This window comes from Primulina eburnea, chromosome 11 (genome assembly GCF_022965805.1).
Source record: "Primulina eburnea isolate SZY01 chromosome 11, ASM2296580v1, whole genome shotgun sequence".
NCBI classification, from domain to species: domain Eukaryota; kingdom Viridiplantae; phylum Streptophyta; class Magnoliopsida; order Lamiales; family Gesneriaceae; genus Primulina; species Primulina eburnea.
This window is the reverse complement of record NC_133111.1, coordinates 1,733,159-1,761,111: the sequence shown is the minus strand read 5'-3', so window position 1 is coordinate 1,761,111 and position 27,953 is coordinate 1,733,159. Positions and strand designations below refer to the sequence as shown.

The 27,953-nt window shown below is 36.7% G+C and overlaps 3 protein-coding genes across 5 annotated transcripts; 2 read left to right on the top strand and 1 right to left on the bottom strand.

Annotated features, from left to right (window-relative positions):
• Nucleotides 1–1,427: 1,427 nt before the first annotated feature.
• On the top strand, nucleotides 1,428–9,713 carry LOC140804143 (uncharacterized). 2 transcript variants are annotated; one of them, XM_073159971.1, is made up of 20 exons: nucleotides 1,428–1,584; nucleotides 2,049–3,249; nucleotides 3,349–3,417; nucleotides 3,499–3,697; nucleotides 4,285–4,369; nucleotides 4,686–4,799; nucleotides 4,874–4,942; nucleotides 5,158–5,239; nucleotides 5,326–5,385; nucleotides 5,519–5,571; nucleotides 5,645–5,811; nucleotides 5,892–6,060; nucleotides 6,179–6,236; nucleotides 6,364–6,420; nucleotides 6,498–6,734; nucleotides 7,179–7,240; nucleotides 7,624–7,680; nucleotides 7,788–7,881; nucleotides 8,491–8,631; nucleotides 8,998–9,713. In XM_073159971.1, the coding sequence occupies exons 2-20, from the start codon at nucleotides 2,065–2,067 to the stop codon at nucleotides 9,088–9,090; spliced, it is 3,051 nt and encodes a 1,016-aa protein (XP_073016072.1). In that variant the 5' UTR covers nucleotides 1,428–1,584; nucleotides 2,049–2,064; the 3' UTR covers nucleotides 9,091–9,713. The 2 variants fall into 2 exon arrangements, with proteins under 2 accessions (XP_073016072.1, XP_073016071.1); XM_073159970.1 differs by having other exon boundaries at nucleotides 1,431–1,659.
• A 2,120-nt stretch (nucleotides 9,714–11,833) lies between these two features.
• LOC140805927 (type I inositol polyphosphate 5-phosphatase 8-like) lies at nucleotides 11,834–23,953 on the top strand. 2 transcript variants are annotated; one of them, XM_073162297.1, is made up of 10 exons: nucleotides 11,834–12,023; nucleotides 20,037–20,124; nucleotides 20,272–20,325; nucleotides 20,572–20,656; nucleotides 20,830–20,937; nucleotides 21,036–21,426; nucleotides 21,564–21,733; nucleotides 22,984–23,092; nucleotides 23,207–23,355; nucleotides 23,484–23,953. In XM_073162297.1, the coding sequence occupies exons 2-10, from the start codon at nucleotides 20,052–20,054 to the stop codon at nucleotides 23,599–23,601; spliced, it is 1,257 nt and encodes a 418-aa protein (XP_073018398.1). In that variant the 5' UTR covers nucleotides 11,834–12,023; nucleotides 20,037–20,051; the 3' UTR covers nucleotides 23,602–23,953. The 2 variants fall into 2 exon arrangements, with proteins under 2 accessions (XP_073018398.1, XP_073018397.1); XM_073162296.1 differs by having other exon boundaries at nucleotides 20,569–20,656.
• On the bottom strand, nucleotides 15,373–19,732 carry LOC140804484 (uncharacterized). The gene is made up of 3 exons (XM_073160524.1): nucleotides 17,477–19,732; nucleotides 15,779–17,335; nucleotides 15,373–15,684 (listed from the first exon to the last, which is right to left on the bottom strand). Exons 1-3 carry the CDS (start codon nucleotides 19,013–19,015, stop codon nucleotides 15,373–15,375), a joined length of 3,408 nt encoding a protein of 1,135 aa, XP_073016625.1. The 5' UTR covers nucleotides 19,016–19,732.
• Nucleotides 23,954–27,953: the final 4,000 nt, after the last annotated feature.

Sequence of the window (27,953 nt, the reverse complement as noted above, 5' to 3'; positions counted from 1 at the left end):
ACTTTGTTAATTGTAGAGCTCAAGATCTTAGATCAATGGAACAACTAAGTTATGAGAACTTGTGCTAGCAATTGAAAATTATTCACTTCTCATTTTTAGGACGAAGAGTGTTGTTGCCTAAAAATATAATGATTATAAGATTGTACTTTTAATGGTTTTTGGGCTTGTAAAAAATAAAGTATGATAGCAAACTCTTTAAAAGGAACCTCTAATGTAAGTATGAGGACGAGCTGCTTCAAACGAAATACTTAAGAAGTCAAGATGTGTTTTACGACCAAAAAAACATAATTTGAAAACAAAAAATGATATATAACAATGTTATCGTGTAGGTACTGTTTTTTGTTTTTATACAAACCGTCAAAAAATTCAAGACATCATGTTCATTTCGTATCATAATAAATCTGATAGTATTCTGTTGAAGAAAGTTCAAAGCCAAAGGATACATCTCCTCATCTATTTGGATATCACGTACATTCTTGTATTAATTTCATTCATGTACGTAAGACATATTGTTGAAAATTTTAGAACATAATTAATGGAATTAGGCAAAAGATCTTAAGGAAAAACTTAAACAATTGCGCCGGAGAGGAATTGAGGTTTCTAAAAGGGGAGTTAAGGCGCCAACCAATTAAATGAGATATGGAACAATCTAGGCCACATGAGACACGCCTAAGAGCTCCCTGTTGCACAGAGGAAGCACCTAAATAACTCCTCTATGCACTGGATTTTTTTAGGGTTGTGGGGGAGACGTCTATGCGCTTGACAGTGCTGTTTGACAAAAATTGTGCTATTTCAAGAACATTGTTGACAAAAAGTGTGCATTGGTCGTAATTTCAAAATTTATGAATTAAATATCAATCCATCTGACAAAAAGTGTGCATCGGTCGTAATTTCAAAATTTATGAATTAAATATCAATCCATCTGAGTGAATTAAGATATTTTGAGACAACCCAACATCAATATTTGAGAGGATCGAATAATAGCAAGAACACTGATATCGAACTTCTTCCAATTCTTTCTTCTAAAAGAGAGTTTGCTTCATTCCAGGTTCTATATTACACAAGTCATATATATGATTTTGGCATAGGCCAATGGTCTTTCCCAGTTTGCTTTTTTTCGAGTACAAAAATTAATAATATTTCAGTTGAACCAATCCAACTAGTGGAACTACTTATTTAAATTATATCATATCGATCTCTTGTCTATGGCTACACCACGTGTTAGAAAAAAAGACATTCGGACCGAGCCCACTCCAAAAAATATCCTTACGGGAATAGATCATCAATTATTTTTTCTTTTAAAAAAATATATACGTACCCATCAATTTCCAGCAGTTCAACGGTTCCATATTTCGCTCCATTTTTGTGTGTGTAATAATTAATAAAAATAATAAATAATAAATTATAAATATCCTTATAAGCACCGCCTAACCAATTTTCCGTTTTCTAATGTTGCCGCTCTCTTCGTGTAACCAGAAAAGTAAACCAATCGCCAAAAACCCTAATCATTCCTTTATCCCTTTCCACTTTTTCCTTCTTCTCTTGAATCGATTGTAGATCTGTTTTCTGTGTGCTTTTGTATCGGTAAGTACGTTTGAAAATGGAAGGTTTCTGCGCCAAATGTTTCTTGTAATTAGATCTGGGGGTGTATTTTTTGAGGTATGTAATGGTTTTGATTTGGATTTCAGGTATCTCTAATTGAATTTATTAGATTTTGTTGTGCTTTTAATGTTACTTTTGGTTTGGGTTTTGAATTTGGAGTTTTGGCAATGCTTCGGGGATCTATGAATAAAGTGTGTGGGACTTTCGTATTTCTATCGGGGTCTTGTTTTCGATTATAACAATCGGTTTCCACTGGTTTGACTGAATAAAACTGTGATTCTCGTGTTGTTTGTTGCCATGAATATTTAATCCATAATATTGGGGTGGAGCTGCATGAAATTTATATGAAAATTTACGCGCTTGGTTTCTTCAGTGTTGTATCGTTTGGATTTGAATCCACTGGTGTAAAATATGCAATTTGTGTCTGATTATTGATTTTGTGATAGTGGTGTCGGGTACTTGATGATGGACGGAGGGGCAGATGTGGATTGTGTGACGGGTAGTGCAAGGGAAATAAACAATCAAGCGAGGCTTGCATATGTGTATAATTCTGAAACAGAGTCATGTAAAAAGAATATGGCAGAAGAAGTTCTCGTTGATGCTAAAATGGAACATGTTGCATGCCAAGAGATGGACGTTTGCAATGATTTTGAGTTAGGAACAATTAATGCTAGGGATGTTGCAGATTTGGCCAAATCTAAACCTTGCTCTGAAACACAAGTGCAGGGAGCAATGGGATGCACTGGGGTTCCGATTAGTAGTCTGCCGGAGCCATTTTGTGAAAGTCAAAATATTGAAGAGTCTGATTGCGTGAAAAGTCCAGTTAAAGAATCTTTGAATAGTGAAACACCGGATCATAATGAAGTGTTGAATGCCAGTGCAATGGAGCCCGGTGCTGAGAATCATGTGATCGGAGTACTGGACAGTGGTGACTTGGAGCACTGCTGTATTACCATTGAGAAAGAAGCAGCGAATAGCTTCATGTCAAATCATTGTCCCAAGGATAAAGTGGAAGAAACCTCCAATGATGATGTATATTCCGAGGTTTCAAATCCAAATCCCTCCCCAAAGCGTTTGACTTCGAGTTTAACCTCTAGCAGCCAACCACTTGATGTTCTCGCTAGTGATCCTGGTGGTTGTGGAGAGATTACTTCTGCTCGCTCCCAAACTTCCAGTGCTGATGGAAACTCTTGCAAGGAAAAGCATGTTAAAAAATACACTTCGGAACCAGTTTCCACATCTTGTGTTGCGATTGAGATTCCCAAAAATATTAGCACCACTGGTATAAGAAAGATCACATTCAAGTTTAGCAAACGAAAGGAGGATTATGATAGAAAAACATCTTTTCCTGGTAAATCCATGGTTAACAATGAGATTCAAGAGGATAATAACGGTATTCATTCATGTTTGTCTGCCGCTCAACCTTCAACCTGTACCCACTCTCACAAGTGGTCATTGAATACTCATGAAACCTTAGACGGAAATGAGTATGTAGACACATCCAGTCCATTGTCATGTGCCCCAAACAGGGAAATTAAGATGTCTAAAAAAATAATCCCGGACAATTACCCCACGAATGTTAAAAAGCTTTTGTCTACTAAAATTCTAGAAGGAGCCAGAGTGAAGTATGTGTCCATATCCGGGAAGGTGTGTCACATCTCAGTATTTTACTTTGTTACAAATCAAATTTGATCATTGGAGGCTTACGACTATGGCTCTGAACTTTGGTTTCTTTATGGTTATCAGAAAGAGATTCCGGGCATAATTAAAGATTGTGGCTACTTATGTGGTTGTTGCCTCTGCAATTTCTCTAAAGTAAGTAAAACCTAAAAAGCTAATTTATTTGTGTCAGCCACGATGTTGTAGTTCATTATGATGAATACATGATTGATACAGTTGGTTAGTGCCTATGAGTTTGAACTTCATGCTGGCACCAAGACTCGACACCCCAACAACCACATTTATTTGGAGAATGGAAAGCCCATTTATAGCATAATTGAGGAGCTGAGAACAGCCTCTCTTAGTGCACTAGACGAAGTGCTAAAAGCTGTGGCCGGTTCTTCTCTCAATGAGGAGTACTTCCAGGTCTGGAAAGGTAAATCTGATACGTATGTTTATCCATTCAGTTATTTTTCTGTTCGAGTTGCTCTGAGAATTATTGAAATCAGCATTGGTTGCATACAACTGGAAGTATGAGTTTTTGGTTACTTCAGTGGTACAGGTGCAGTTACTCTGCCATTTGCTTTAGCAAATGTTTTGGGACCCTGGATTGAGGCCAAGATTTATCCTCATCTTTTGCTTGAGAAAGCCTAGGGCTCTTTACTTACTTGTCCGAACTTTGAGTGTACAGCTGTCTTGATTTGGATAGTAGTTGAGCTGAGATTTAATCATGAAGGTTATTCTTTACTGCTTCTGAGTTCTAGACGATATTTTAACAGTCTACTTTCTTTGATAAATCCCTAAACCCTGTAGAGTTTTACTTTTCAATTGTCAATTGGCATCCATTTAGGGGGGCCTCATTTTCATGTTTTGTAAAGAATTTTCTTGGAGAGGAAGGTCATTTGGTAACTTGAGGATTGTAGTCTACTGCCTGTAGTGTAAGTTTGAGGTTTTTGGGTGTAATCTATGTTTGTATGGAACATGCAAACGTTTGTGTTCTGACATTTTCTTGAATTGTGACAGCAAATCTCCAATATAGAAATACAGTATCTTGTGGAGATGGTCCTTATCTGAGTAAGCCTTTTTGCCAGAATGACTTCATCAATAGGTACCTTATTTTTTAAAAATTAATCTTCTCCTGAATACACGTTCTCGTTAATAGTGCTCCTTTACATGATAGAGTATTCGAGAAAAACCATTAAAATGGAAGGTAATAGAAGATGGTGCATATGTTTCAATATGTTCTGGTTATGCGAGCTGAAAAATCATGTTTCTGTTGACTAATGCTTTGTGAACTCAGCTAGTGTTGAATAATTGGTCAGTTTTGTTGGTGTATTCAGAACTTTGATCGTCACGTGTCAACTTTTAAAATTTCGGTCGAATTTAGCTTTCTACTCGTTTTCTAAAATTTTCTACCATAACAGTCAGCCAATTGAAGATGGGCCCTGTTCTGCTTCAGGCAATTACCATCACCTGGCCCCCGTCAATCAACAAAGTTACACAGAGGCACCAGTGGAGCAAAAGCGCCTGATTAAAAAGTTTGTTCTCTTTGTTGGTATCTCTTGTTCTCTAGTTAATTATTTTCCCCTATGCTCATGCGTTTCTTGTGCAGACCAAGGAACAATCAATCTTTCTCAGTTTGGGAAAAGAAGAAAGCTACCAAAGGTGGCTCTAAAAAAAGGTTCTCTTATTTTTCTTTTATAAATATTCTTCTCAATCTTGTAGCAAGTATTCTTTTTAAATTTTATGGGGTTTTATCATTATGGTAGAATACCTCTGTCTCTCTGTGTGTGTGTGTGTACATATAACGCAAATAATCGGTGCATAATTCACTTTTTATACCTAATGAACCCATTATTGGAGTACCTTTGATTTTGTGTGTCTAATTTGTGATAGGGACAATGATTTACATAAATTACTTTTCATGCCTAATGGACTGCCTGATGGGACTGATTTGGCTTATTATGCCAAAGGAAAGGTTGGTTTTAGCCAATGATGTCTGATTTTCCCAGTTGTTTATTATCTGCCTCTGTTGACATCTATTCAAAATATTTTACCTTACAGCACATTCTTGGGGGTTACAAGCAGGGAAATGGTATAATCTGTAGTTGTTGCAACACAGAGGTAATTTCCATCTTCAAATGTGTATGTTCTTTATTGTTGATGATTTGCATCTGGTGAAAATACTCTTTGCTATCTTTCTGCCTCCTGACTTCATCTTTTTATTTTTGATACGTTTTCATTTTTTTTGTCTCAGCTTAGTCCTTCCCAGTTTGAGGCTCATGCCGGATGGTCTGCAAAACGTCAACCGTAAGTAACTATAGAACGCAACTTATCTTTTTTTCTGTTCAACTGTTGCCGACATTTTTTTGGCACCTTGCAGCTATCGTCATATTTACACGTCCAGTGGCTTGACACTTCATGATATTGCCTTAATGTTGGCAAATGGCCAAAGCCTTGTCACCAGTGGCAGTGATGATATGTGTGCTGTATGCGGAGATGGTGGCAAACTTATTATATGCAATGGATGTCCTCGAGCCTTTCACACTGGTGATTTTTTGCCCCTCCTGCATATGTCAACTTCTATTGTGATCATCACAATCTGACTCTTGTTCCTCACACACTTGCAGCTTGTTTGGGTTTGCAGTCTCTCCCTGGAGATGACTGGCACTGTAATTTCTGCATTGATAAAGTTGGCCCTGGCAGCAAAACTTCTAGGGAGTCAAAACCTATTATCCTTCGGCTAACGAGAGTTGATAAAGCACCAGAATTGGAGACGGGAGGTTGTGTTGTCTGCAGGTCTGTTGCAGGAGTTGCAGATGGTTTCTGTTCTTGTGTGTAATTCTTGTTTGTGAAGATTTCTCTTGTTGATTTGTTTATGTTTTTACTTATTAGTTTATATTTCTTTATTCTCTAGGTCCCAGGACTTCAGTGCTGTTAAGTTTGATGATCTGACAGTCATCCTTTGTGATCAAGTATTTGCTTTCCTATCTTTTTGGATTTTTAACATTCACTCTTATCATTTTGAATTTAATTCAGTTTTTGTGATGTTTCAAGTCTGTTATTTTAGCGATTGACATTCTTTTTGGTCCCATTGTCTAGTGTGAGAAGGAATACCATGTTGGTTGTTTGCGTGAGCGTGGGATGTGTGATCTGAAAGTAAGTTGTGCTTTATTTGTAAAAAAAAAATTGATTTTTTGATCCGCGCTGCTATTCACTAGTGTTGCTTGTTGCAGGAACTACCAAAAGATAAATGGTTTTGTTGTGATGATTGTGACAAGATTTTTAGCAGGCTTCAGTTACTGGCTTCCAGCGGACCTGAAGTAATCCCAACATCAGGGTCTGCTGCAATATTTAGAAAGCATGCGGCTGTAGGCCTACACAACATTGCATTGCAATGGCACATTTTGAGTGGAAAAAGTCGCCAACCTGAGCATTTGTTGCTGCTTTCCCAAGCTGCAGCTATCTTTCGTGTAAGTGCATTATTTGGATAAGGTGTTAGACGTAGATCGTATGTGGTCTTGCAATAGCGGCAGTTTCAAACTCATGAATATTATATACAAAATATATTAATTATATGATGTCGATCATAATTTTAAGTGTTTTCGTTGGGAAAAAAGTGTTAAACTAGATTGTATATAGTCCTGCAATCACTGCAGTTTCAACTCAGGAATATTATATATGAATTATGTTAACATAATGCTGTTAATCATAATTTTTTATACTTTTACATTTACTCATCACTTGAGTCAGCAAGAATCATCACTCGCATAGCAAAACTGTTGAATCACTTGTGCTACTTCTTTGTTGTGAATAGTGTTCAGCTGTTGGCACCTGTACCAAGTTCTTTTCGGAAAATATCTTTGTCCACTTTGTTGCTAGTCATTTTTTTCATTTTCTATGAATGGTTTATTCAGGAATGTTTTGATCCTATTGTTGCCAAATCTGGTCGTGATCTCATCCCTGTCATGGTTTACGGGTGAGTTGTCTCTTCTCCATTATTTTGTTGCCAACAGCCTTGACTCCATTTGTTAAAAGGTTGGGGCTTTTTTGAACGTTGTAAAGTGTGCTTTATTGTTTGCAATGACTTACTTTGGTGCACTTGGATATTGATCTGGTAGATTACTACCTGATGCCATTGAGCAAATAATAATTGGATCTTGCATCAGTGATGATTTACATGTGAAACTATTGTGTGTAAAATAACTAATTATTGGTTTTTTAGAAAAAATCTCAGAAGTAAACATCCTATGATATTTTTCCAGTTTCTGAACTGTATGCATATGTATGATTATGGCCTACATCAGGATCTGCCGTTTTTCTCACTCTTAAGTTAATGAAAACATTAAAATTTTGATGCAGGAGGAATATAGCTGGCCAAGAATTTAGTGGAATGTATTGTGTAGTTTTAATTGTGAAGTAAGTCTCACTTTTTTTAATAATCGTGGGTGATTGTTTTTTGCTTTGCGAGTAGGCTACTTTTTTATCCGTTAGAAATGAACATTTGAACTTCTATTTGTGTGCAGTTCTGTTGTCATATCTGCTGCTCTTCTCAGAATATTTGGACGAGAAGCTGCAGAACTGCCTTTAGTGGCTACCAGTAAAAACAATCAAGGAAAGGTAAGGCCATGTTTGGTCGCCTTTTGGGAAAATGAGTATATTTCCCAGATGCAAAAACAAACCATTATTCAACTTTTCATCTCTCTGGAATCAATTTACTGATTGTCATATTATATTCAAGCTCAATCAAGTATGTTTTCAAATTTTTATGTGGCTGAACCTATTAAAAATTGAATTATCCAACACATTCTTACATGATGTCAGTGACATATCTAAAGCATAAAGCGTCATTCATAAAATAAAATCAAACGTTTACTACCTACATCCTACATTTCATATTCTGAAAAGGTTTTCTTAAAAACTCACCATTACGCAAGTCTCTTATCTGTAAAAAGTTACCTTAGAGAGTTTTTAGGCCATGTTTGATGTGAAGAATGCGGGGATTCCATACGGATGAATGTTATTGTTGAACCACGAAACTTGAGTTGATATCCTTGATTTGCATTTTTTTCTTTGTTTTGTTTATTTGATTGCAATTGTTGGAAATATTCCTTGGTATCATACTGTATGGGCTTTATTCTTTATCTCTAGGTGGTTGTTGAGTGTCTTGGTTATCTAAAGAAGACCCGATTTCCGTTAACCTGCACTGACAACTACTTATATGTGTAGGGCTTTTTTCAAGCGTTATTTTCATGCATTGAAGGGTTTTTGTATTCAATGAATGTGAAACACATTGTACTCCCTGCTGCTGAGGAGGCTGAACCCATGTGGACGAAGAAGCTTGGCTTCACAAGGACGAGCCAAGAGCAAGTAAGCACATTTTTTAATTCTCTTTACTTTTTGTGGCCTCACTTTTTCCGTTTGCTCATTTGATTGCTGGCCTTTTTTCCTCGGTTTGAATTTTGAAATGAAAATTGTTATGTTTATGATTTTTTTTATCACATGCATTTCCTTTTACTTTTGCTGATCTGAATATGTGTTGAACTGTTCCCTGAGGGGCAGCATATTAACTGGAAGTATGTTTTTTAGGAAATCATGGTTTCTACAATATTTTAAAGCCGTGTTTTTATACTTGTCATATTCGCCATAGTTTGCATTTCAGCCTGATTCAACTTGTTTTCAGTGTGCGTGGTTTGCTTGAATGTTGTCAACTTTTTATATTGTTCTGTTGAACAGATGCTCAAGTACACGAGGGATCTTCAGCTGACAATCTTTAAGGGGGCATCACTTCTAGAGAAGGAGGTGAAAGAGCAAAAAGGCGCTAGTTAAGAAGGTCGTGTGATGATGTCTGCTAGATCATGAAGGACCTCTCTTTCCGAAAAGCATGTTTGATATTAAGAGAGTCGCCATGATATCTGTTAGATCACGAAGGACCTTCTCTTTCTGAAAAGCACATTGGATATTAAGAGAGTCGCCCCGTGATATCTGTTTGATGATGAAGGACCTTTTCATTCTGTGAATCACATTTCATACCGGAGACTTGAACTGAGCGGATCATGGATCATGGAGCATCGCATCTTTTGTCACGGAGCAGCGCATCTTTTGTCACTCAATAATATATGCCGGCTGCAGTTCTTATGAATATAAAAATCATTGGTCTGCCAATATCTTCGGATTATCAAATCTCAGCAGATAAGATTTCCCATAGACTGGAAGGGAAGCAAAAAATTCCATTTTCTCAGTTGCTGAAGCATAGATCTTGTTTTTAGGTTTCTTGCTTTTATTTCTAGTGGCTCTTTAATCTTCTGATGCAACGTTATTTTCATGAAATTTATGAACAAAGCATATCCGCTGGTTTGAGCTTGTTATGCGCGCGTGGTAATGTTTTTAAGCTTATGCTTCATGTATGAGATTAGTTTGGTGGCTATGATATGGACAAGCTCGTTTGATAATCCAAAATGTTTCTGGACCACTGTGTGTGTGCATATACCGTAAATTGTAATGTAAAATATATATTTTTGTATAAAATGGAATTGAGCAAGAATAATTTTTGTTCCTATTTATTATATTTTGAAGGTACCGTGCCAAGATATATTTGGAGAGCGTGGCTTTATTGTATTTGTACTTTGACGTGTTAGGTCCTTAGCCATTGTGCAGGGGATTATTTCACCCTGCCCGTGCAGGCAGTGCCTGCACGGGAAGGGAACGGTCCGGATCACTCCTCATGAGTGATCCGGGCCCACCATCATGTATAAAAAAAAAAAAAAAATGGCTCAAATTTTTCCGAGCCGTTAGATCTACCCTGCGGGCAGAGTCTACTTTGGCTGGAGCGAAGTCCTTATGAGGTGTCGGACATTTATTTACTGATATCTAAACGACCTTTGCTTTTTACATTTAGTTAATGTTAGGCATGGCACGATACGGAAAATCTTTACAAACCAGTGAAACAAGGCCAGCGGGTTGCGTATCCTCCATCGAATGTTGACCAATATGGCCTAACCCTCAATACTTATCCAAATTATGATCAATCATTGATGATTTATTAGGCCAATATGATATGCCGACCATTGTACCTCAGTCCTCCCGTCAAACAATCAGACACTTTTATTAAGTTTAAATTATTTAATCAAGTTGTATATTTTGTGTATATATATTGATGGATGTAAGTGACGATTTTGATGCATAAAATATGTATTTTCCAAGATACACCTAATCTAACACAATTGATTATTCAAGTCCACAAACAAGAAATCTGATTATTATACAATTATTGCATCTTGGAGAAACAAAATTGCCATTTTCTTTTCGTTTCAAATCGTATTATCTATTTTTTACCGCCGTAGAAATTTATTAAAACTTTTTACTGCATTTTTCTTATGAGAAATGGACCATGTTTTTTTAAAAATTACAAATTACACACACACACACACACATATATACTTATAGGCATTTGTTTCACACACACACACACATATATACTTATTGGCATTTGTAAAACACTTGTCCAGTGGTACTTGGCCTGTCTGTCGCTTAATCAATTGGGGAAATATTTTATCCTTGAACTCTGCCACGTTAATTTTATTGTCTAAACGTATGAATTATTAATTAACAATCTGAAGGATTTGCTTAAATCACTTGTATTTGCCAGTCAACATTGTTAGTTTAAAAAATTATAAAAATGTATTACTTGCATTGACAAGTGTCTGTTGTCACGGGATGAATTGGCTCACTGATACCTAATTCCCAACATTATTTGTTGGATTAAAAGAAAACAGATGAGTAATTGTTATGATATGATCACAACAATTAATATTGATAATCATCAGGTTTTTATAATTTATGAGGAGTAGGTCTCTTGTGAGACATGTCAACTCTACCGATATTCACAATAAAACTTAATACTCTTAGCAAAAAAGTAATATTTTTCATAGATGACCCAAATAACAGATCAGTATCACAAAATACGATCCGTGAGACCGTCTCACACAAGTTTTTGTCATTTATGAGATATCGAATAAACATCTATTCAATATATGAATTACTTGACCTAATTTGAAAGATAAATTTTTTTTTTAGAGAAAAAAAAAGTTAAGAGCTAAAAGAGCCAAACTTGTTCAAGTATTTATGTCATGAAAATTTCTTGTGTAGTATCTATTTAGTCAACAAAAACATGTTTGATCTGGACTTCTCATTTTTGACATTGATTACACCATAACTTAAATGAAATTAGATGCATGTCGATTGTGGTTGTCACTTACCGTCTCACGTCTAAGAAAAAACGTTCATCTTTAGATGCAATGGTACGGCAATAAATTATTAATGAGTAACTCTCTTGTATCTGTGAGACATGTCAATAAAGTATTAATAAGTAATACTTTTTCATGGATGACCCAATAAGATATCTGTCTCTTAAAATACGACCCGTGAGACCGTCTCACACAAGTTTTGACATTATTAATTTATTCACGAAATTAATTTATAAATTGCATTAAAGTTGACCTTTTAAATATCCTCTCCAAACTAAAGTGACATTAATACCCCTCCCATGTATTTATAAATTAAGAGTAAACTGTGCTGTCTTTGTTTTTCCGAGGAAGCTTGAGTTCCCTTCCTTGTCTTGTTCATCAACAGCCAATAAAACGGCACACTCTTCAATCTGCTAAACTGAATAAGTTTTACCTATTTTTCGTCTGCAAAAGAAAATTCTTGATAAGATATAACACGCAAGAGGAGACATCTTTGCCCATTCAATATTCTTTCATGTAAGACAACTTCTATTCTTATGCAGATTAAGTTGAATTATTTTTCTCATGTCCATAAACGTAGCTTATATTAACAGATATGGATCACTCCAAAATATATATTTCCAATTAAATTATGAGTGAGATTTATTATCTTATTGTTTGCACAATATTTGGTGTTGCGGGCGTGCCAGGTGCGAAAGTGCACCGATTTGTGTGAAAATGATAAAAATCTAACTTCTAAAACAAACGAAAGTGAATTCTAAATTTGACCGTCGGTTCTAATCTCCTAAAACAACTATAACGCCAAAATGAAGAAAACTATTGGAATTTGAAGAATAAACCCCTGACATTGTTTATATTTTCAATAAACCGTAGGAATTTACAAGACATAAAAATATAACAAATCGAGTTGATGAAATCTAAAACGAGAAGACGTAAATTGCTAGAAATTTGCTGGAAAGCTTGAAAAACTATTGCTTGAATATTGGAATTTTAGCAGAGAGCTTTTGCAGATTTGTCTGTAGAGTTGAGTTGTGTTGTGTGTCCCTCTCGTTGTGTTAGCCGAGCTTTTGCAGATTTGTCTGTAGAGTTGAGTTGTGTTGTGTTGTGTTGCCGATCTCCTTTTTCTTCCTAGCCGCTGTGTCCTCTTTCTCCACTCCCCCATGATCTCCACTATCTGCTCCATTAATGCCACGATTTCTACCTATCCTCCCACGTTCTTTTTCTCTTCCGCGCTCAGTGATCAGTTTTGAATCGATTAAGAATTAGTCTGTTATGGGCTTATTTAATTGGGCTTCAGAATTAACTTGGGCTTGTAATTAAATTATTTTTAGCCCAAACAATTGCCCCCCGCAAGCATTGGCCCATTGGGCCAAAATGCTTGTGTATGAGCCCAATTTTAATTGTACTTGTAGCGGCCCGTGATTTTATCTGTATGTGAGTTGGGCTTATGATAGTGGGCTGAATAACCCAAGCCCATTCACAATTGGATTTCAAGCCACTGTCTCTTGGTTTTCTTCATTTCCGCTTTCTTCATTCTCCAGATTCAAAACTCCATATCCCACTTTCTTCAACCTCTCTGCCTCTCCTTTGTCCGATTACTCTCGTTGCCGCTGGAAGATCGCTGCCCTTAGAGCTTGCTCGCATTTCCTTCGCCGGCGTTTCTCCTACTCCATCTTGCATAATCCCACACCTCACTTTCTTCATTCAATTTCTAGATTTTAAAATCTGGCCACAACCCCTCTTCACCATTGTGCCTTCATGGTGTTTGTGAATTTGCTCCAATGAGAAATACATTAAAATTTTGTTGTTTTCATTCTCGGCTAGACAGACTCCCCAACCGTCATGGCTCCCCGGTTCACCACAGCTTCTATCGGAATCTGCTCGCCCTGCAAGAGCGAACACTACTATCTTCTCGAGCCATGGTTTTGCGGCTACCACGACCTTACAAGATTTTCCTTCGGTTGTTTCTGCTTCTTCTACAGCTATTGGTAATCTTTCTCCATTTTTCTCGAGTACTATGTGATGCTATTCTTCCTTGAAATTTCTTGTTGTCTTGATTGGAGTAGACTCTTTATTTCTTTCTGCTTTGCATTATTAACCCTGAGGCACTTTGACTCTCCTGGAGAAATTTGAGGGAATGACGACTGGTTTGCCACAATATTGATCACTGCCATGTTACTCTATGTTATTTCCATGTTGGCTCCTTGTAGATGTTTACATGCCACTGCCTTTGTTTCTTTTCTAGTATCGAGTTCCTGTGGGGAGTTGGGTGGTTTTGTGTACCCCACCGACAAACAACTGATTCAAGCCATGTGTTGGCATAACTCCCCGCTAGATCACTGACTCTCTTGTTCAATGAACGTGCATATGGCCATGAATTGGTAGCCAAGAGGTAACTCTAATATTTTCTTTGTGTGTTGCATATCACTTGGGTCACATTCCCCATACCCAAGCAGCCATTTGCATGCATTGCACTTCAGTTGGACCCCTTTCCCGCATACACGTTTATTTACTGTTCTTGCATGCGGTGATTCCGCCTTTGAGTTGTTGACTGTTGGTTTGGTGTTGTGGTTGTTGGGTGACGGATGTGGAACGAAGGTGGATTTGTACGGGGTGTTGTGTATTGGATGTTGGGAATGGGTTTTCTATTCGTTTTTAATCCACTTAACCCACTTCACTTCAATATTTTCAATCAAAACCATATGTTGGCTTAAAACTCCCCGCTCGCAATTATTTCCTCCCCTGGTTCCCTATCGAAACAAAATGAATCCAATATGATAAAAGTGGCCTACTGGCCAACTTCATTTGATCATAACCAACAGATATTTTCATTGGTGGCCCTAAGGCCTACTTCAAATCAAGTCTTACAATAGAGAACTAAACACATACAAAAATGGCTAGTTAGCCTATTTTCATACCAAAGTCCGCTTCTGGGTCCTCTTGTGGCTCGCATAGCGCCCTTGTTCTTTTATGTTCTTCCTTTATTATTCGTTGTTCCGCTCGGTGAGCTCAACTACCCGCTCAGTGTGGTCTTTCTTGCCATATTCTAAGTGGCCTAAAGGCCTACTTCACGAGCCTGTCATTGCACATGCAATCAATCATTTATACGGTGGCTGTATAGCCTACCTTATCAATGATTCCTCGTAACATAAGAATAATAAAAACATCAATCAAATTTACGTAAAAGTGGCCATAAGGCCAACTCCCCACATACTTAACTTCCTTTCAAGTAGCACGAAAGCTACTGTGGCCCTGAAAGTGGCTATAGAGTCCACTTTGTTATCCATATTTCACAATATGTAAGTAATAAAGAACATAGGCATACCAAAGTAGCTCCAAAGGTCAACTCCCTGCTTAATATCAGCCTCTCTGTTTGCTTTTATTTCCTTACCTGACTCCCTAATGAAACAAGATACCTCCAAAATGATGAAAATGGTCTGCTGGACGATTTCATTTTATCAGTTTCTTTATTGAATCATAAACAATGGATATTTACATCAGTGGCCCCGAGGCTCACATCATATGACGTCTCGAAATAACGAACTACACGTATACAAAAGTGGCCAGTAAGCCTACTCTTATATTAAAGCAAAACTTCCATACTCTTCTGTTGTTTGCACAGTGTTCTCATTCTGCTCTTTTATTTCTTCATTCATCGTTGTTGCCTCGTTTGGTGAGCTTTAACTCCTCATTCTCCGGAACTCTTTCCAGCCATGTTTTGGTGGTATGAAATCTCATCCCATGTAATTTCCTTCCAACCAGAATGAAAGCTACTAAGAACTCGGATTTTAATTATTCGAAACAATGCCAAAGTGGCCTCAAATGCCAACTCCCCGCTGGATATTAGCCTTTCTGTTCTCTTTACTCACTCCCTTAACAAGCTGATCAAATCTTGCTTAATTCCTTCTTCCAGCAATGTGCTCACATATACCATATTAGGATCATCAAATTCTCTTAAGTTGATCTCTTCCAACGGGTCTTGCACTTCGTGTTGGCCATCTTCCATTTGAGATGGCGCCATCAACAATTCATCAACTTGGAGTTCATCCTCCTCGTATTCCTCTTCGTGGACAACCTCGGTTCCATAGGTGTCCCATGCTTCCTCTCCCACTACTTTGTCCAGTACTTGCTGCACATGCGCCTTCCATATAGAGGTTGCAGCTACCTCTCTTTCTTTCTGTTTCAAATCAACCATCAATCTCCTCAATCAGCGGCTGAATTATCGGCCTAGACGGCACGAGAACAGTAGGTTTGAGGATTCTTTCCAACACCGAGCTTGGAGTTGGTGTTTGCATGTACAACGGATTTTCTTTCTTGCTGTTGCTACGAATTTTGATAGGCCCAAAATCCCCATTGTAATATCTGACCTCCACTGCACTTGCACTTGTTTGAAAGGGTTGTCCATCCGCTTCTACGACCTCCACGTCATCCCCTTTCCAAAATAACAAAAGCTGGTGCATTGAGGATGGTATGCACTGGTTTGCATGGATCCAATCTCTGCCTAACAACGCTTGGAAGTTGGCGGAGGAGTTTACCACGAAAAATGCACATAAAGATGACATACTCCCCACAGTAACATCAGCGGGGAATACCCCAATGGTTTTGGTAGTTTCCCCTGTAAATGCAGCAACCGAAACTTCCGAAGGAATCAAGTCTTCTTCATTTTTGCCGAGACTTTTCAACATTCTTACCGGAAGAACATTCACAGCTGAGCCATTGTCAATCAAGACCCTAGACACTGGTTTCCCATTGACATGGGCCTTGATGTACAATGGCCTGATGTGCTTGGTCATGGCCGGTGTAGGTTTCTCAAGTATCACCTGTTGGGGCTTATTTGGGTGGCCCTGCTTGATAATCACTCTTGAACTCCCTTCAGGGAGTTTATTTGCATGTTCTTTCTTTTGCACTGATTCTTGGGACATCAACTCCCCATCCTCTTCTTCCATCATCTTAAATCTCTGAGGTAGTATCACTACTCCTGTGGCACAATCCACAGTGATGTGAAACTCTCCAACGTAAAAATTGATTGTTTTTTCTCTTTGATCGTCCTCCTCACTTAACAGATCGTCATCAGCGTCTACTAACTTATCCTCAGTAGCCGATCTTCCAAACTTGGATTTACTCCCCACCTGATCTCTGATGACTGGACTATCAATTGTGGGTTTTTTTCTCAATTTAGCTGACTCTTCTCTCCTTGCAATAGCTCTTTCTCTCAATAGCCGTCTCTTTTGAGTCCTAGTCGGTGGCCTAGGGAACGTTTTGTGTTGGGCCATCCTCCAAGACTCACTGAACTCCCCTCTAGCTGGAAGGACGTATCTGGGCCTTTCTCTCCTGCTCTCAATCATTTTTCCTTTTGATATTTCATCCACACGCCACTCTCTATCTTGGTCAGCTGACTTTTTGTTGATTTCCATCTGTCGCGGCTCTACTCCATATGTATCTCTCTTGTTCGAGTATCTTTGGTATTGATTGCAAGATGACTCCCCTCTGAACCCTTGATTCTCATGCACTGGTCTCTCGAAGAAATGTTGGTTCCTCGGCCGATAGGCCGCGGATTCACCAATATTTCTAGGGAAATGATGTTGAACTGTTCTTACTCGATCAGTATTATTCCTTCCATTAGCTTCAAACAGTTGACCCTTTGGGATCCAACATTTCTTAATTATTAGGTCTTTCACTGCAAAGGATCGGCTTCTTTTCTCCTTGAGAAGATTCTTCAAATCTGTCACATTCACATGAACAGAAGCTACTGGGAGAAAAGAATCATCATCCACTGCCATGGAATCATGTTTGTTAGGGAACTTCAAGATTCCATGGTTAATTCTGTCCTGCAAAATATTTTTGAAAGCCCAACACAATTTAGTGGAATGATTATATGAGTCATGATACTTACAGTATTCTTGACTTTTCAAATCGTCTTTAGCAGGCATTTGATGATCGGGTGGAAAAGTGATGAATTTTTCTTTAACCAGAAAATCAAATATGTCGTCTGTCTTGGAAACATCAAATGTGTACTGCATGTCCTTAGGAGGTTGGGTGGTGCTCTTCCTATCTGACTCTGTGGATTTTCTCTTGAGTAAAGGGACTATGCACGAGCCGTTCGATCGAATCTCGGCCAGGGAAATCTCTTCTACCTCTTGGTAATAAGAGCTCACTGTTGTTTTCTTCTTAGCCGACTCCTCTGTCAATAGTTCCTCGTACTCCCCAACCTTTGCTGCAAGTTCAAAAAAATCTCTGAATTCCATACCTTGAAACTTCTTCTGGAGCTCAAAGTCTAGCCCCTTTTGGGCTATTTTGACAAACTCAGTCTCTGGCAGAAACACCTTGCACATGTTCTTTGTTTTCTTAAACCTATCAATGAACATATCAATTGTTTCTTCTTTCTTCTGAGACATCCTTGACAAATCAGCGATGCACACCTCATGCTCAGTTCGGTAAAACTGAGTATGGAATTTCTTCTCCATATCTCGCCAACTTAAGATTGAGTTTCGGGGAAGTGTGGCATACCAAGAAAATGCTGTGCCAGTAAGGGTATTTGGGAACAATCTCAGCTTCAAATTAGTAAAGTTTTCCAAGTTTTCCAGCTCCCCACACCTTATAGTGAACCTTGCAATGTGTTCAAGGCTAGATTGACTATTTTCTCCAGAAAATAGGCTGAAATCTGGTACCTTGTAACCTTTGGGAAATGGATTGTTGACATCTACGTAGTCGGGGTATGGCTTGAGAAATTTTGGGCGGCCAATTTGTCTCAAGGCCGGCCCATATAGCTCTTGAACAGTTTCTCTCACCACATCATGATCGATCACTGCTGCATTTCTGTTGGGGAGCAGATGGTGATAATAGTTTGCCCCCCGAGTCTGAGCCCCTGTACTGTAACCAGCATTCCATCCTTGAAAACTTCCATCAACTCCCTGATAACCCAAGTGTGGTATATCATCATCCATTCTTGGTTGATACAAAGGATTAGTAATCGCATGGACTTGGTTAACAGGTTGTTTCGAACTCCCCACTCCATCTGTACGTGGATATGGCCGAACTCTTCCACCTAAAGTTTCCTCCCTGTTATGTGAAGGCGTGTACCTTTCTTCCTGTTGGTTTGGGGGTGCGAACTCTGGGCGGCGAGCATCGCCAGCCTTTGAATGTCCCACTCCCTGGTCGAGTTCAGTGAATTGATTACTTCCCTGGACTTGTTTGCTTCCTTGGTCAGCCTCTTTGCCAGTAGTATTTTGCTCTCCTCGAAGGGACTTACTCGGCTTACACAAAATGGATTTCAAACAGTCAGCCATCGCCTTAGATAATGCCAGTGAGATTTCCTCAATCTTTGTATCAGTCAGTTCTCCAATCACCCTGTTTGAGACTTGGTCATTAGTAGTAGAAATCTGTAGATCCATTTCTTCAACCTGTGGTTCAACAACGTGTTGTTCTGGCTGAGGCGCTTGAGTTCCCTCTTGATTCGCCAGAGACTCCCCACCCTCCTGATTCACGTTTTCCTTTCTTCTTGGCGGCATAGTGATGGTCCCACCGGGCGTGCCAAAAATATGTTTGCACAATATTTGGTGTTGCGGGCGTGCCAGGTGCGAAAGTGCACCGATTTGTGTGAAAATGATAAAAATCTAACTTCTAAAACAAACGAAAGTGAATTCTAAATTTGACCGTCGGTTCTAATCTCCTAAAACAACTATAACGCCAAAATGAAGAAAACTATTGGAATTTGAAGAATAAACCCCTGACATTGTTTATATTTTCAATAAACCGTAGGAATTTACAAGACATAAAAATATAACAAATCGAGTTGATGAAATCTAAAACGAGAAGACGTAAATTGCTAGAAATTTGCTGGAAAGCTTGAAAAACTATTGCTTGAATATTGGAATTTTAGCAGAGAGCTTTTGCAGATTTGTCTGTAGAGTTGAGTTGTGTTGTGTGTCCCTCTCGTTGTGTTAGCCGAGCTTTTGCAGATTTGTCTGTAGAGTTGAGTTGTGTTGTGTTGTGTTGCCGATCTCCTTTTTCTTCCTAGCCGCTGTGTCCTCTTTCTCCACTCCCCCATGATCTCCACTATCTGCTCCATTAATGCCACGATTTCTACCTATCCTCCCACGTTCTTTTTCTCTTCCGCGCTCAGTGATCAGTTTTGAATCGATTAAGAATTAGTCTGTTATGGGCTTATTTAATTGGGCTTCAGAATTAACTTGGGCTTGTAATTAAATTATTTTTAGCCCAAACACTTATATTTCGTCTGCACAATAAAATTCTTGAAAAGAAATAACAAGCAAAATATATTGTTCTAAACATTTTCTAACTTTGCTGTCAACTGTTTCATTAATCTACTGCTCTGTGTTTTTCTGCTTGTGTTTGATTACATTTGCCGTTGATATCTCTATCTATAGGTACTGTTTTCTGCTTCTTGTCTGAATATTTAAATCAAGGGAAATAATAAAAAATATCGATATTCTCATCTGAATATTTATATAATATAGCAGGATTTGACTTCATTTATTCATAATATTTATACTACGATGTTTGTTGCAGTGCTTATTCCCAAAGATGGTGGTTCGAAAATGGTTTAATATAAAGAATGGCACGAATGAATTTCATTCAGATCTTTGCAAAACAAAAGGTTAAACTTATTTTTCATTACTTTTGTGTTTTCAAGTTCAAAACTTAATCAATCTTGCTTGCCCTTTTAATTTCTTTGATTTGTGCATGTGATACATAATAAACTGATTCATTGGCGTTAAATATTGATATATGCGTACTGAACCAGTTCATCAAAGAGGCGAAGGGAGAAGGAAAAGTTGCTCCGACGCTGTCGTGCCCGGTAAATTATTATCAATGTGAAATCTCATACACACTAAATTTTTCCTATAATTTTTTGGTTGTGCCATGGGCATGGAAGAATCCTGGCTATTTTCACTAATTTTATTTATAGAAAAAACGATTAATTCACATGGAAATCATTTTTTAGATTGTGGCCAGTGATGATATGCATTATTTATCTTAATTTTCACCTAAAATAAACCCTAGATGGCCTTAATTAATCTAATTATATGGTATTGTCTAGAAGAGTGGCAGATGGAAGCAAATGGCGCAATTGGACGGCCAGGATTCAAACAACTCCCGACATTTGTCACCAATAAAGTCAACCTCAGGTGATGTAAGACCGGTTACACGCAATTTGATGTAAGACCGGTCGGGAGCATTTTTTGTTCGAATTTTGAACCAAATGGTCAATGGATATAATGATTTTTTTTTTACATTTCGTCTCTTCGATTGCATTCGAAGTTAATTGAAATTAATAGAATTGTGTCTTTTTAATTTATAGTATCGTGGTGGGAACGTGGAATGTAGGAGGCAAATCGCCTCACGATGGCCTGAATTTAAGCGATTGGTTACATGAGACTAATACACCGGCTGACATATACGTGCTCGGGTAAGTCCCACACAATTTGCAATTTTTCCAAAGATCTCTAATTTATTATATCTTCCATCCCTTATCTTTAGTTTTCAACTTAGTTAAAAACTTGTCAGGTTCCAAGAAATAGTACCACTGAACGCAGGCAACGTGCTCGGGCCCCAAGATTGTGGTCCGGCTGCAAAGTGGCTTTCCCTGATCCTCCAGGCTCTAAACACCACGCCCGAGCCGGAAGAAGAGCTATACGAAAAACCCAGAAACAGCTTATCTGATCTAATGTCATCAGAAGAAGAATTTTCGTCTGAAGGCAAGGATTCCAATTCTTGTTCCAGTGAAGATGGTCCACCTAGTCCGGGTACAGTAGACCGTAAGTACTGTTTGGCTGCGAGCAAACAGATGGTTGGGATCTTTTTGTGCGTTTTTGTTGATGAAGATTTGTGTGAGTATATTAGCGGATTAAGGATTTCATGCGTTGGAAGAGGCATTTTGGGATGCCTTGGGAATAAGGTAAATTATAAATTGTCACGAAATAATGAAAATATAAAAAAAAAATACATGCAAGGGAATTTTTGGAAAAATTCACTTCTTTTTAAAATTTTATTGTATTTATTGGTTGATTCTTTCTTCCCCCGAAATGAATGCAGGGATCCGTTTCGATTAGCATGAGTTTGCATGGGACTACATTTTGCTTCGTGTGCACTCACTTGGCATCTGGAGAGAAAGAAAGTGATGCTATGAGAAGAAATTTGGATGTTTCGAAAATATTAGACTCCACCAATTTCTCCGATTCACCTTCCACCATTTTGGGTCACGAGTGAGTATTAATGTTTCTTTTCGAATTATATATATATATATATATATATATATATATATATATATATATATATATATATATATATATATTTGGATTTTTTATATAGTCTCTAGAAAAATCGGTCACTTTATTTAGGATAGGGCCAAAATATTTGAAGTTGGTTTGAATTGTATTATCTTAAATATTTTAAATCTCCTTTTAAAAGTCATAAGATTTCTAGGATCTTATCAAAATAAAATAGAATCTCATTCTAACTTATTTTTAGATATTAAATAATATTTAAATTTTATTCACATTAAGTTAAAAATATTATAAACAACTTTTGAATATTACCATACTAATCCAAATTTATAATAATCTCATAATTATAATTTAATATAATTAATATAATAAATAATTATATTTATCTCCAAGCATTTGAAGTTATGGAAACGATTTTTCCATATTCACATATGATTTCTTAAAGGCAAAAACTTGTGTGAGACGGTCTTACGGTCGTATTTTGTGAGACAGATCTCTTATTTGGGTCATAAATGAAAAAATATTATTTCTTATGCTAAGAATATTAATTTTTATTTTGAATATTGGTAGGGTTGTCCGTCTCACAGATAAAGTTTCGTGATATCGTCTCACAAGAGACCAACTCTTTCTAAATTGCATTTCTAGCTCGTCATTAATTTGGAAAGACGTATCGTGGACCATAGACCCATAATTAGAAGCTCTAATAAATTAGATAATTAATTAAACTCTTTAGTTAATTTACCCAATTTATTAACTTCATAATTACTCTACTAAAAATATGGAATTGCATTCTTCTTCATTATGGAATATCTTACCCTACAAAATTGAGTAGTCTATTAATATAATCATTAGATATGGATTAATCTTCCATAGACAATTCCTAACTAAAGCTAGAAATTTTCTGTTTACCTCTTCAATTACTTGTTATTCTCATTTATCATTAATTCACTAATTAGTAGTTCAATTTATAACTTAATTATAAATTAGTTGGGCCCAACACTCAGTTCCAGAATTAACAAACGAGATAATCATCTTTCTACTTCTCGCAAAAAGGAATGGATTCCGTGTTTATGAATTTATATTACCAGCCATATATATATATCTATATATATATATATATATATATATATATATATATATATATATATATATATATACATACATAAATTAAAAAGATTTAATTTGGACAAATTCACGTAATTGAATTTACCTCTTTGATGTTGATGTAGCAATATAATTTGGCTAGGGGACTTGAACTATCGTCTTGCATCAATCAGTGAGGATACATACGAGTTACTGCGAAGGAAAGAATGGCAAGCACTGCTTGAGAAAGATCAGGTATCATCAACGTACCCTTGTTTTGTTTTTTGTCCATTTTTTTAAAGTCAAATTCACAAAAAAAGTTCATTTTAAATAGATTAATTTGAAGTGAATATTTTATATGAAATGCAGTTGAAGATGGAACAAAAATCTGGTCGAGTATTCGATGGATGGAAAGAAGGGAAAATATATTTTGCTCCAACTTACAAATACCTCGCCAACTCCGACCACTACGTTGTGCAAACCTCGTCCCCTAAGCGCAAACGTTGGACTCCTGCCTGGTAAGACTGTTATACTGTCTCGATCGGGTCGGATTATTAAAATGATCAAATTTTAAAGCATGTTTTCATCATTCAGGATTTTGCAACTTACAAATTGATTATCGTTAATTTTATCATTGCATTAATAGGTGCGACAGGATTTTGTGGAAAGGCGAAGGGCTGAAACAAGTGTGCTATGTAAGGGGTGAATCGAGATTTTCAGACCACAGGCCTGTCTATTCTCTCTTCTTAGCACAAACAAAATGACTTCAAAAATTACATTATCCTTGGGAAGTTCATCGGAATAAGTCACTAGGAATCATGAAATGAAGAACATCCCGAAGTTGCAAATGGATTGGTTCACAAACACAGACAAAATATGACGTTTTATCAAGTAACGTAGCAAGCTGATTTTTCCCCGGCTTTGGCAGGATCCGGTCGCGTGATCATAAAGTCCTTCGGCAGCAGTAATTGGAATAAAGACACGGGAGAGTCTCCGGACTGCGCAGAAAAAATATATTCAAAGCATGCAAATTAAACAATTATCAATATACCTCAGACGTTTCGGAATCTGAGTTTGGTTCAGCAGCAAGCCTTTGCTTTTTATATCCCGGGCTATTGAGAAGAAAATCTCCTCCACGTTCATGCTTGTTTTGGCACTCTGTTTTCACTTTTTTTTTTGAATTAATAATCTTAATTTCAGCATTTAATTGCAACATTTGCAACCTGTATGTGTGCTTTTATAATATAAAAATTAAAGAGGGGGACGGACCCTTTCGTTTTCATCCACATCGGCCTTGCTGCCCACCAGAATCTTGCTAACGTTGTCAGACGCATGATATTCTCAATCCAGTTTCTAATATCTAAATGTACAAGTGGTTAACATTTGTATCGATTTGAGACAACTATGGTTGAACTTTGTGCTTTGGCTTATTGGGATTTTTCCGATTTAAATTGTAAAAATGACCTTGATTAGTGGATAGTTAATGGTAAGGAAATATCGTCTCGATCGAGTTGAACAGCCTGGGTCAAACCCATTCCTGCTGTAAAAATTTGAATTCTTCCAATTTTTTTTATATTCAAATTTGAATGTTTCTTGAAAATATATATTACATTTAAATATCAGCATTATGATTTCATTTCATTTCGATAATAATTTTGAATTATGTGTTACTTTATACATTAAATTCTCACTATCTTCTAACATATTAATAAAGTATAAATTTTTGGTACATAATATTACGATTTTTAACTTTTTAGTTAACAGTGTCATCGTGGATTTTTTTTTTATATTTAATGTTCGTAAATTGATGTTGTTGTTATTATTATTATTATTGTATTATGTATCTTAATCATAACTTTATATAAATAATTTTTAACATGTTCTAAAAAATAATTAAAATTTTTATAAAAAACTTATTCTTTTAATGAGTGACGATAATTTTTTTGATTTTTATTTGAATTTTGTATAAACAAAATAATGTGATTTTCTATATTTTTTTTATAATAATAGTTTCATTAAGCCAATATATCGAATGCATTGATATAAAAAGTCAATTTGACGATAGAAGATTGTTCTTATCAGAGTGTTATCTCAAATGGTATAAATATTTTTTATATAATAAATATTTATAGTAATATTAAAATTTAAATATGTTCATTACATAATAAAAATAACTTTTAGTGATTATTCAGACACCCATACTTTACTAATTTTAATAATTAATGGCATAAAATAACAATGTATGCGTCGCATGTGTGAGACACTAACTTCATGCATAAAAAAGGTTAGGACGGGTTATTAATCACTAACTCACATAAAAATAATATATTTTTTTATCATTGTAAATAAAAATATATTAGCTTTTCTAAATAATTTGGGTTATTAATATATAGGCCAGACCGACTAAAATATTCTTGATGGGCGTTTTTGAAATTGGGTCAGGAAGATCCACTGAAATTATTGTGCTGTCCCTCCAAAAGCCCAAACCAGTCCATCACTGTCGTCGAATAAAGAAGAAACGAATGACACGAAAGTAAAAATAGAAATATTTATAATTATGCAAAAAATTAAATAATTTCTATTAATTAATTGATAAATTAATAATTTAATATTTTAAATATTTTTTTTCGATTAAGAGAACAAAAATTTAAAAACTTAAAAATCATTGTGTTTTTACTATTGTATATACCATATTTCTTGAATTAATATAAAAACTAAGATTCATACTTTTTTTTATATAAAAATAAGTTAATATTTTCATTATGCAATAATTCACTCTTCTAGGATATCGATCGAACATACTATTATGTGATTTAAAATATTCAAATTATATCGTTACAATTATCTAAAAAATTTGGTAAAACAAAAAACGTTCGATTTTGAATATAGAGTTGTTTTTAAAAATTAAATAACAGTCGTTGTATCAAATAATTTTCACCGCATAAACAATCAGCAATATTAAATTTTAAGACAAACAAACAACAATATAATAATAGTTTATTTAGTTCCCTCAGTCATTATTGTAATTTTAAATAACTATTAATTTATGACATTTAATGGATCATAATATTAGACACTTAAATCAGTTAGAAGTTAGAAGTAGTTAGAATATAGTTGAATAGCTAATTGTATATAAGAAAATCAGATACATTTTACTTAGCGCAAGTTGTAATTCATAAGTGTTTTCACGGTTCAATGGAAAAAGGCTTCAGGCTTGAGTTCTCAATCTTCTTCCGCAATATGGTATCAGAGCCCGGGTTTCACCGTTATGTGTTGGACTGCCTATAATTAGGCCACCCGTTCTGCCCATAATTGGGTCATTTGTAAATTCCACGCTCCAGATGTTCATTCCTGGGCGTGAGAGGGGTGTGTTAAATGTCCCACATCGGTTAGATAAATAACCTTTGAGTGGCATATATTGGCTTGGACAATCCTCCCCCCTTGAGCTAGCTTTTGAGGTTGAGTTAGGTCCAAGTTCCAATCTTAATATGGTATCAGAGCAAAACATTCATTCCGCAACGACGATCAGAATTCTTTGTACATCGGAGTTCTGAATTGTGAACTCATTCCGGAATCGTGAACATTTCTTTCGGTAATTTTTTTTCGTTCCTCTCTTTTTCAATTTGGAACAAACCGTCCATGGCTCCAGCAAATCCGCCTGGTTCTTCCTCCAGTGGTCATTCCGCCATTGAAGACCCATTGAGCCCTTACTTTCTGCATCACGCAGACAATCCGGGGCTCATGTTAGTATCTCAAGCACTTACAGGAGAGAATTACATCTCTTGGAGTCGATCGATGAAGATAGCACTTTCTGTCAAAACAAATTGGGTTTCGTTGATGGATCGATCACTAAACCAGCAGCCAATGAGTTGATTCTTCTTAATTACTGGACACGCAACAACAATATTGTTATATCTTGGATCTTGAATTCGGTTTCGAAAGAGATTTCAGCCAGCATTATTTTCGCTGATTCAGCCGCGGCAATATGGCAAGATCTCCAAGAGCGATTTCAACAGAGCAATGGGCCAAGAGTTTTTCAATTGCGACGTGAGCTGGTTAACCTGCGTCAAGAACAAGATCCGGTCAGTGTTTACTTCACCAAGCTTAAAGCTCTATGGGAAGAATTAACAAACTTTCGTCCCATGTGTCATTGCGGCCAATGCAACTGTCAAGGGATAAAGAAAATCGAAGAGTATTTTCAGACGGATTATACAATGGCTTTTCTTATGGGTCTCAATGATTCCTTGGCTCAAATCAGGAGTCAAATATTACTGATAGATCCCCTTCCCCCTATCAATCGGGTTTTCGCTTTGATTGTGCAAGAAGAACGTCAAAGGGCCATTGGTTATCAATCTGTTGGCAATACTTCTGTAGGGAGTATGGCATTTGCAGTCAAAGAGGAACAACAACATAGGCATACTAACAACAGAGGATACACGAATTCACAGCGAGAAAGGCCTTTCTGTACCAAATGTAATTTCCATGGTCATACGATTGATACCTGCTACAAGATCCATGGATATCCTCCGGGATACAAACTCAAAGGGAAGTTTATTAGCAAACCTTCACCTGCAGTTGCTAATCAACTATCTGAAAATCATATGTCATTAAATTCTGATGTTAATCCTTCACAGACTGTACTTCAGAAATTTGACAAATCCCAGGTTGAGCAGCTGATGACGTTGTTTGCTCAACACCTATCAACAATGGAACCTCCACATAATCAAGCCAATGCCCACGCTACAGGTATTTGTCTCTCCATATCTGATTCCAGCAAATTATGCTCTCCTGTCAGTTGGGTTGTTGATTCTGGAGCGTCCAGACACATATGCTCGAATTTCTCTCTGTTTCAAACACATAAACCAGTACATAATTCAGTGGTCACACTGCCAAACCATGTTCAAATCAGGGTTAGATATTGTGGTGATGTGCAGATAAATAGCTACTTGACACTTAAAGAAGTACTATTTGTTCCAGAATTCAAATTCAACTTATTATCAGTGAGTTCTCTTCTAGATGACAACAAGTCTATGATACAATTCTGTCATGATTCATTCATTATCCAGGAATCCCTGACAAAGAGGATGATTGGCAAGGGTAGAAAAATTGAAGGGTT